At 33.8% G+C, this 11,471-nt stretch overlaps 1 protein-coding gene across 1 annotated transcript; it reads right to left on the reverse strand.

Moving 5' to 3' along the window:
* Positions 1–7,056: 7,056 nt before the first annotated feature.
* LOC146738998 (receptor-type tyrosine-protein phosphatase alpha-like) lies at positions 7,057–10,652 on the reverse strand. Its single transcript, XM_085504020.1, has 6 exons — positions 10,593–10,652; positions 10,308–10,442; positions 9,318–9,434; positions 8,212–8,369; positions 7,576–7,711; positions 7,057–7,131 (listed from the first exon to the last, which is right to left on the reverse strand). The coding sequence occupies exons 1-6, from the start codon at positions 10,650–10,652 to the stop codon at positions 7,057–7,059; spliced, it is 681 nt and encodes a 226-aa protein (XP_085360146.1).
* Between the last annotated feature and the right edge of the window lie 819 nt (positions 10,653–11,471).

The following is an 11,471-nucleotide window of genomic DNA, read 5'->3' on the forward strand; positions in this document are numbered from 1 at the left end:
ATTCATGTTGCGAGTGAGTCCGCCGGTAGGGGCGCAATAACTACAGATACATGTATGTATTTATATTTCCGTTCTTTTCCTCCATTTAATTCCATATTGCATCATAATTTATCGTTTATAGTTTATAAACAATATTTTCTATTATTTATGCTCCAGGTATATAAAATGAAAGATGGTGGCCAGATTTCAGTATTCAAATCGTACTCAGTGATGATGGAAGTGGTGCATTTTTAAATCGCTCATATCTAGAGATTGTACCAATGCTCATAGAATTTCAATTCTAAAACTCCACCTACGTCGACTTTGTTGTAAACCCATTTTTATATTTCGCCACGTTGTACTACACGTTTGGCATTTTTGGCAGTTAGATTTTTGACTTGCTTGCAAGGTTAGCATTTGTGAAACTCGACTTTGTGCTGAGGACTCTTATACATTTAGCATATTTGTCACGTTTGAATCTGTTTTGACTTCAAAATTAGTCAACTAGATCTGCCCACTGCACAATACAAGTTGACTGATATTAGGGCGCGGCCTTCACCTGAAATAATAGTAACCGCAATACGTCATATTGACTGGGGTGTTATCACGAGGTCATCTCCCGACTCCAGCCACTGGTGTTTATGTCACGTGACCACCAGGGAAATTGTTTCAATTTTCACTAAATTGTCATATTTTCTTAGACTGAAAGTATGAACCGATCGGTTATTACAAACGACAAAATGAAATGATAACAGTATATAGTTCACGTTTCCTGTCATTCTCACAGTCTTTCCCTTGTTCCGCTTTGAAACTAAATGTTTGATTTATCTTGAAGAGTTTATTCACAAGTAAACGACAGACTGAAAAAACCGACTCATTACATATATGGACAGACGTAGTATCATGTAAATGACAAAGAGCAAATAAAATGAGGGTTACCTAAAATGTGTTTCCATGGAAATGACGACACTGTGATCTCCGTTAGAGTTGAACCTTCTTCTGTTTTACAAATATTTGAATTGGAAATTGGTCAAAATGCTTACAACTGAGGTTCATTAAATAATCAACTATTGTTTCTGGTATCCCATTGTTTTTCTTCGGACTTTAAAATAACCAGTTACACACGGTATAACTTTCCTAAAATACAAATTGCTGTGTCAAACGTGTTAGCTGCGACCACACTTGTTATATTGTAACTGACTTAGTAAAAATCCGTACCAATGGGATTTTATTGCAATTGATATAATCTTTTCTTCACTGTTTTGACTTGACATGAGTGATACAATATTTAATTATGGACGGAATTTAGAAATTGTGATTAATACCAAGCACCAGTAAAATACTACTCTTTATTTTATAGTTGTTTATATCCTAGATAGTATTTGTTTGAGGTCATCTAATGATCATGTCATTTCCTGATTATCCATATTTTGACTAGATTCCGGAGAGGCGTCATTATTTTGTGTGAAACTCGTGAAATTGTTTCTAGTTGACTGGGCCATAACGACTGAGCCGTCCCTTAGTGTGCGAGTGTGTGCCTACTCCTTCATCAACCTACGCAATGCACACAGTAACGGCAGACACAGTACAATCCAACTACATGTTTTGTCAAACATGGTGAACGTATCGGTATTATAGAAGCGACGGCGGTCGATCATATTAATCTCAAATAAATTATAATATTCTGATTGAAATTATGAATCCATGGCGATACGCAGTTTGCGTTCTGGTTAATCCATCGGCGAGGGCGCACTAACCATATTGCGTATTAAACTAACACCAACTATTGGTGTAAGAGCAGAGTTAGGAAGATTTCCAATTAAAATAAAAATAACTCTAGCAAAACTTAAATATCGGTATAGACTTAGCATGGTTGCTAACAATAATATTCTAAAATGTGCATTAAATGAAAACAAAGCAATTAATTCAAAGTGGATGAAACATGTTGAAAATATTATTGGTCACGAGGAACTGGAGGAAGCAAAAGAACAGCACAATGTAGATAATATTAGCCAGTTATCAAACACCATAAGCGTGAAATTAAAAGACCAATACAAACAGTCTTGAAGGGAGCAGCTAAACTCACCCACTAGTAGTAGAGACAAAAATGAGGCTTAGTGATCACATTTTGGAAACTGAACTGGGGAGAAGAAGAAAACCAAAACTACCAGCAGCAGAAAGAGTCTGTAAAAAATGTGATCAAGGCAATATTGAAGATGAAAAACATCTTTTTTTTTTGAGCTGCTCACATTTTAAAAATGAAAGAAAAATCCTCCAGAAAAACCGCAAAATTACCTACACTGAAAAGAACAAAGACGTAATGTTCTTAATAATTATGAAAAATAACATTGTTCTGTCTCTATATATCTTAAAAATACCATTTACAAAGCACCGCCTGTATAAACCCCTGGGTAGGGATCACCTTTACTTTGATTTATCTACTTCATTTTTATAACTTTCTGATTTTTTTTTGTAGTTATTAGACCTTTTAAATTTGTAGTTATTTTTATTTGCTTTATTTTACACTATGTTTACCTTACTGTATCCACAGCAGATTACAGTTGCATAATAAACTATTATTATATTATACTTTTGAAACTTTCAATCCATTCCAATCTATAGTTACTTCTATTTAGGCGTCTTTATTTATTACTTTATATACTATTCCATCTAATCAGCGCCATGCCATTGTTTGTGATGGCTATTGCCATACAGGGATAAACCCTGAACGCATCCTAACCATGAAAAGTACGAATATTTGCAAATTATTGGGTAATTTGATAGTGGACTTGGTTTGAATATGTCGACTTTACTCAGTTGATTTCAGGTTTAAAGTTAAACTGTATACTATAATAGCTAGTGAGAGCTACACCGTAACTTGACAAATCTACTGTAGGCGGGTTTTTACGACGACAGTTTAAGATCGAAACAAGATAGCATCTTACATATGTATTTATTTATTAATTAAATCAACAGTTAATAGGACTGAACTAAATACCTACACGTAATGTAATCTTGGCGAAGGGAAGTGTGGCTTTGCGAACATTGTTGTTTTGTCACTATACATTTACCTACATGTTTTGTGGTGTTTCAATTTAATTTATAATTATTAATATCGCTCGAAGAACTCCGGTAATGGCGGTAACAAATCCAAATCCAGGCCACTAATAATACCTTTGTAAGAATCGTCGAATGAGGGCGCTCTTGACAAGTGTCGAATTCTCTGTTTCAAGGTGAATGACAAACTAGTTGCACGTGCAGACGATACTGCCGTCTACGGCATTTACAAACAAGCTTTTAACTCATAACAAAACAAACAATCGTGATTAAAATAAAACTACACAGAAGGGCATTATCAGTCTGCAAACAAAATTAGGTCAACAGTACCATAAAGGTAGTACCGATGTCTTGAAATTAAAAGCTAAATTCCTGAAAATACGAAGACAAGACGTCATTAATTACTACCTCTTTACTGTTCAAAATTCAAAACAATTTATTTTAACACAGCGCCACCAGCAACCGACATTTGAACTTTTTAAAGCAATTTGAAACAAATTGTTCACCATATATAAATCTTTTTTTCACATTCAAATGTCTGTGATTGTCTTCTTGTTACATTTTTTTTCCTTTTTTGTTACTTTATTGTATTTTCAACTAAGATCCCACTCTGGGATACGGTTTCAATAAAGATTATTATTATTATATACTACATATCTCACATGGATCGAGTTATGTCGCACATGGCTACCTGTCTGTGTTTCCTATTATTATACCAATCTGACCCCCATGATTTGTAATCTGCACATATATTCTTTAAATAACCTTGGCTAAACTAAAACCACCAATTCAGGAGACATGTGATACAAGCAATGTTTGTTATTTCATGTTGTTGTTACAAATTGAACAGACCTTAAAAAAGTCTACCCATGATGTCTCGCTACATAGCAAGTAACAATGCTGCCAGACTAGTAGTAAAGAACTCGATAATACCATTGCAAAAATAGAGACGATGTAATAGCAAAATGTACAACTCTGACACAGGTCAACCAAGGCACAAATTATAAAAACAATTGAGTAGGTAGTTTTCAAAAAAGTTATTTATTATTATATGAATAGCTCTACTTGGTCATCTTCAGTTACATTGGAGCTAACATGTTTATAAATCCAAATTACATGTATGCATGCAAAACCTCTTTGTGGTTATGAAAACTAACAATATGTGTTCAAGCCAATAGTGTCATTCATCCAATTACAGTGTAGTTTATAATTGTTGTACCAGTCTTTGGTTCATCACTATTGTTGTAACCATGCCTTCTTTATCCGGTAAGTGTCACTTTTATCTAGAACTGGTCTGTTTCGATTCTTTGTTGGAACTATCCAGGTTTACTTGCAAATTGATTAGTTTCTTTGTTGTAAACTGTCCACTTTTACTGGTTAATTAGGCAGTTGTTCTCTCATGAATGTGACTGAGAGCTCAACTTTTATAAAAGTAATTTTTTTTCAAACCACTTTCTTCTGATCCGCCAAGCTGTAGAAAAGCCACTCTACCAACTGAGCTAAGCAGGTGGTCAATGAGATACTTCAAGCATGTCGCGTAATTACACATACATTTTACTAACAACAATATGGTTTAATCTGGCGAACACCCTCATATCTGTTTGAACTCTTGAACCCAACCAATGCAAATATTATCACTGACATAAGGATAACAAAATATATGCATGCTAAGTCAATTTGCATCTCATTCTAAAAGATGTACACTAGTACATCACATGGTGTTGAAATTACACCATCACTTATGGCATGCTCACTGAACAACACATCTTGTGTTTATCCATTTACAGCTGTTTACAGGCAAATTACAATCTTATTTTGTTGTCAACATGGTGCAAAGAACAGAATAAAGAAACAATTATACCAGTTTAATACAATTTTAGCCAACATTGTTAAAATAAGAAATTAGTCATATAAGTATTGACTGCACTGTGTAGCTGACTCTGAATATGAGTACTGTAAAGTACTTTATTTTAGCTGGATTTAATTTTTGCTGTAAAGACTTTTTGGGTGTTGTGTATGGAATCAGAGGTACATTACTTGCGGTTTGCAACTACAGTGACATGATACCAAGATCCTGTTTCAATTTCGCTCTCGCATAAGAAAATTGCAAATGCGCATGCCCAAGGTAACTAGGATACAGGGATGTCCAGGTGAATCAAAATAGCTGCTCACGATATGACGGAGGATTACGATAACTATATTTTCTGTACATTTTCGCTGTATTACATTTTTTCACCATGAATGGGGTAAGACATGTATATTCGCTAGTAATGTATTTTCACCGAATCATTCCTTCAGCGAAAATTAATTCCAAGCAAAAATAAGTATTTTACAGTATTTAAGATTATACAGACTATGATATAACACAGAATTACAATCTGTATAGGTAAGTAGCAATTAATTCAAATGTATAGTTTTGAAAATGCATGAATTAAAAAAAAAACATCAAAGGTAAAATTATTGCTTTAACCAATTACAGTAAGTAAAGTGTCTCTAGTACATAATAACTTAGTAACATTATCAACTATTTTTTATTGAGTTACTGAATATGACAATACTTGTGTTCACGTTACACAAAGTATGGGCTAAGATTTAAGCTGATAAAGGCTTATCTAGCATATTTGCATTTCGGCTAGACCCAATTGCGTCCACGCACAGGGAGGGCCAGTCGTTAGCACGGGCTAAGGGGCGCCATTAGTCGGTGACCTTTGGTGAAGCGACGTGCACAGGAACGCAAGAGAAGACGGATCCAACTTATTTGAATGCACAGAAACAGTATACAACGGCGTAACAGAATACAGAGTTTTATTAATGCCTGTCGTAGACAGCGAACCAAATTTATTTTGTCTACAATTGGAGCTGCAGCACGCTCTACTACAGCGACCCGATCAGTGTGGAAGCGAGCGCGGAGTAATGACTGGTGGAATAGAGTCGTTATTCGAACATGGGACAATGCAACATTCCTTGAAAACTTCAGTTCTGTTAACTGTTGGAATGAGAAAGTTGGACGTATTTGATCATGTGCATATTTTTCACACCCAAAGGTCGCCGTATAGGGCGCTTAGCCCTGGGCTAAGCGTTCGTGCAGACTTCGTTAGCCCGTGCTAAGGGTCTAGACCGCGTCTTAAATTCGGATCAGATTTAACCCGTACTTAGCATTCCTTAGCCCGTGCTAAGCGTTCACGCACGTTTTCTTAGCACGGGCTAAGGAATTTGACCCCTTAGCCTGTGCTAAGGAGCTGTGCGTGAACGCAACTAATGACAATTTTGAATTGTGTGGATTATTATCAATAAGACAAAAAAATAACAAGTACTTCTGTAAAATCTGTATTAGAAGCCACGGCTTTTATTAAAATCGTACAATGCAACAGAGGAGATGCGGCTTCTATTAGAGCATCTACACATAAGAGAAATGGTGAATTTTTGGTTCTCAATTATTCAAAAAAAATGGGTGCGACTTATATTAGGGGTGCGACTTCTATTAGGGGTGCGACTACTAATACAGATTTTACGGTACAACAATGATGATAACAATACCACACTTTCCTCTGGGTCTACAATAGAGAGAGGTAAATTTTCAATTATATTCTGTTTATAAAATAATTACTACCATATTAACGTAACATTTCATTAAAATTTTCATATATACATCACACATATACATACAAATAGTGTCGAAGCTGTCCAATCATTGCACTTACATTTACTGAAATAAAGTTATCCAATCATTGCACTTATATTTACTGAAATAAAGTTATCCAATGATTGCACTTAAATTTACTGGAATTAAGTAGTTGACTGCATGTATTAGATATGCAAGCACACCAACTAGTAAATTTTTATATTACGAGGCCTGAGATAAAAAAAAACTTAAAAAAACTTAACACAATCCCTGAATTATGCGAGTTATTTTGTATAACTTTCAGTTCAACTTGAGAACAAAAGACCTCTATATAATAGTAATATTATAATTATCATCACTGGACTTAAACACATGAGACTTTTATCCTAAACTGTTATTTACTGGAAGTTGGAATAAGTGTCAAATGAACCAAAGTAATCCACGATGACGTCATGGCAATATTTATACTGAGCCTAAAAAAGACAAATAACTAGGGTTAGGGATTTACATAACATAACAATAAAACCTATGATTGGTTACATATTGTGTTTATCACAGACTGTCAGGAATTCAAGTCTGAGTGTACTTCTAGTCTGTTGTTGCCATCATTTTACAATTGACATCAGTGACAGAACTTCTAGCATTTTAGTGGGTCATTATGGTGTTTATTATTGTGATTTTTGTTCAAGAATTCATAGTTGGTGCATAAGTTAACCTTTTGCATCATCACATGATACCCTATTTGTTTATGTTTACATCCATTAGGTATATTATTTCTTTCCTTGTCAGAGTTGCTTTATAATATGGCCACAATTCCTCAACGCACTTAGTCCTTTTATATCATTGATAGATGAAAATGCAATAACGATTTCTTATTTTATACAGTAACAAATACTTTTATTATTATTATGACTTACCATACTTTCTACCATGTACGGTCGATTAGTTCTGAGTGTTTTCACAGCTTGGAAGACATCAACCATCTGGTCCACTTTGATTCTATCACAAGTAGACACTGATGCACAATATACACCACTACGACCAATACCATTACTATTGAGATATTATGACACAGAAAGTGGATTGTAATTAGAGGCGTAAGTTATTGTACATTTCTTTTGTTGTGACTAGACTTGCTTCCCTAAACATAATTTGAGATTATCTCTGAAATACTTACTTCCAGTGAACAGTCACAAGTCTATTTCCAGTCTGGTGTTGTCATCAGTTCTGCCTCACTAAAAATAATTTGAGATGATCCCTGAAATACTTACATGCAATGAACAGTCACTGGTCCATTTCCAGTCTGTTGTTGCCATCAGTCCTGCCTCACTAAAAATAATTTGAGATGATCCCTGAAATACGTACAAGCAGTGAACAGTCACTGGTTCATTACCAATCTGTTGTTGCCATCAGTCCTGCCTCACTAAAAATAATTTGAGATGATCCCTGAAATAATTACATGAAGTGAACAGTCACTGGTCCATTTCCAGTCTGTTGTTATCATTAGTCCTATATCCCTAAAAATTATTTGAGATGATCCCTGAAATACTTACATGCAGTGAACAGTCACTGGTCCATTACCACTCTGTTGTTGCCATCTTTCAACCTTTGACATCAGATCAACAATGACAGATTTACTTGTTGGGAAATCCTGACCAGCTGGCCAACATGTCACCTGAAACTGCTGAATTGTTGTCACTACTCCTTTTGCCTGCAAATAATAAGTATTAACAGGACCAAGACAGTTATGTAATGTTTTCCTTTTTTAAATAAATTATACAGCAATTAGTGTTATTTAAGACTGAGTAGTTGCAAACACACTTTCTCAGGATTTAGATCTAAATGCAACAAATACTTGAGACACTCACAAAATACCATTTCTCTTCAAGTAAAAACATATATTATTTGACTTTTGATTTCTTTTATGAGATCTCCTTATAAGAATCTTAAGTAATATGTAAAATAGTCTTACAAGATTTTTATCAAAACCTTTGTATGCAAATGAGCTAGACAGAATAAATTTTTATCTTTTTTTTTGGTCTTTGTGTCATATGATTAACAGTTGTGATTATTCCGATTTACTCCACACTCTAACAATACATAGTTGCACATAAGTTCTGGCATTTAAAATGTATTCTATAATCTACACTTATATTCTGTTATTCCAACAAACTGGTTATAATTTGTGTTTAAGATGGCAAAACAAATGAGAAAAATAATTATTTTTTTCATGAAAAATGAATAGGTTTCTTACAAATATTAATGACTGTAATTTTTAGGACTATTTCAAGTTATTTTTGAACAATATATTTGAAAGTGACCATGAAATAACCATTGTTAGGACAAAACTAAATCGCAAAGCCTGTTGGGTAAGGATTTGTGGTAATTCAAAAAATCTAGATTTTTCATCTTACAAGATTCTTATCAGAAGAATCCATATAGAAAGGTTTGAAATAGGAACTATGTGAGTATTGTTGTTGTATTGTCAGCAAAAGTATGTTTGAAGCCTTTGACATGTCTGACATTTGTACTGTAATAAATACAACAGCTATGATATTCACAAGATATCCAGTTCAGAAGTTTATTGTCAATCGTCAAATATCACTGAACCGATTCAGTGGATGTATTGAAACAATTCCCAACAAACTAAGTTACTCACATTTGTCAGATGTATGGTTCTAGTTGTTATATTTGTCATTTTCTCTGTTTTCACAGTCTCCACTCGAAATGGTCCATACTGCATAGAGCCCTCATCAGGCCAATATTGTCCAATGGTCTGAAAATGATAAAATAATAAACGAAACGAAAACTGTATGCTAAATTCTTCGGAAAAAAACAAACAACATGACAATAGATGTTGATTTTTTAATCATAAACTATTCTCCACAGATCTATGGTAGTATTTGGTAATTACATCAGAGTTACCATGAATACATACCTTATCATTGTGAGTCATATCATTGAGCATAACAATAAATGTTGATTTGTAATCATAAACTATTCTCCACAGATGTATGATAGTATTTGGTAATGGCATCTGAGTTACCATGAATACATACCGTATCATTGAGCATAACAATAGATGTTGATTTGTAATCATAAACTATTCTCCACAGATCTATGGTAGTATTTGGTAATGGCATCTGAGTTACCATAAACACATACCTTAGCATTGTGATCCATATCATTGAGCATAACAATATATGTTGATTTGTAATCATAAACCATTCTCCACAGATCTATGATAGTATTTGGTAATGGCATCTGGGTCACCATGAATACATACCTTATCATTGTGATCCATTTCATTGAGCATAACAATAAATGTTGATTTGTAATCATAAATCATTCTCCACAGATCTATGATAGTATTTGGTAATGGCATCTGGGTCACCATGAATACATACCTTATCATTGTGATCTATTTCATTGAGCATAACAATAAATGTTGATTTGTAATCATAAATCATTCTCCACAGATCTATGATAGTATTTGGTAATGGCATCTGGGTCACCATGAATACATACCTTATCATTGTGATCCATATCATTGAGCATAACAATAAATGTTGATTTTTAATCATAAATCATTCTCCACAGATCTATGATAGTATTTGGTAATGGCATCTGAGTCACCATGAATACATACCTTATCATTGTGAGTCATATCATTGAGCATAACAATAGATGTTGATTTGTAATCATACACCATTCTCCACAGATCTATGATAGTATTTGGTAATGGCATCTGGGTTACCAGGAATGCATCTTTCACCGTATATGCCTGTCAATATTAATGCAATAAATAAATGAAATAATTTGAGTTAAATCACTCAGAATTTCCAGTATAAATAATTTTCAGTATAAATAATTGCCCACTTGTATGTATGAATTGTATTTGGAAATGAATAACAATTAACTGATGAATACTTACACTAACAAAACTTGCATTGATATAGTCAGTTGAGAATTCATCCTCGTATATTGGAGTCATTAAACGAATACGATGGCGATTAACTATACAAAAAAAAATTGTTTTTAATTCACTTGGGAAGAATTAATAAAAAACACACTGTACTAGTCCTCTTGTATCACTTGGTATCACTAGCTACTACTAGTGTCAGTAATAAAAATACTGTGCTGGCTCACTTGGGAAATGTAAATGACAAAAATACTGTGCTAGCTTGTATCACAGCAATCTGATTAAAATCTGATGTTGTGTACGGGCTTTAATTATTTTGGCTATAAACTTATTTTAATTTTATCTCATTATTTTACTTTGATTATGATTTTGTGATTTTTTTTAATTCCGCCCTACCTACATCTGATCCAACGCCTATGTAAGTCCCGTTCAAATCTCGCGTAAGTAACAGCCAATCACAGCCTCCCTTTTATACAGGCTAATAATAATATTATTAGACATAATAGTGTATGATTTTATATATATATAGTTAAAACAAGTATTAGTACATGTATAGTTACTGGATGGACGTGTTGCAGAGGTAATTCTCATAATAACTTTCTAATGCAACTGGAATATATGGAACCCTGATTTTTGAAATGTGGTGAAAATATATATACTTGCAATATATACTATTTGTTTTGAATAATACAATCATTCCTTATTTGGAATTCACATTTCCTAATAAGGTAAACTACTTGCACAAAGTTTGGGAATCCTCATTTATAGCAATTATGCATGACTATAACAGTCTAGGAAATATTTCAGCACAACGTTAATAAAAGGAAAGATGGTGGCCAAATGTCAGTACACAAATCACACTCCATGATGATGAATATGGTCTGAGTGCTA

Source organism: Saccoglossus kowalevskii, chromosome 9, assembly GCF_978046115.1.
Source record: "Saccoglossus kowalevskii chromosome 9, keSacKowa6.1, whole genome shotgun sequence".
Lineage (NCBI taxonomy): Eukaryota > Metazoa > Hemichordata > Enteropneusta > Harrimaniidae > Saccoglossus > Saccoglossus kowalevskii.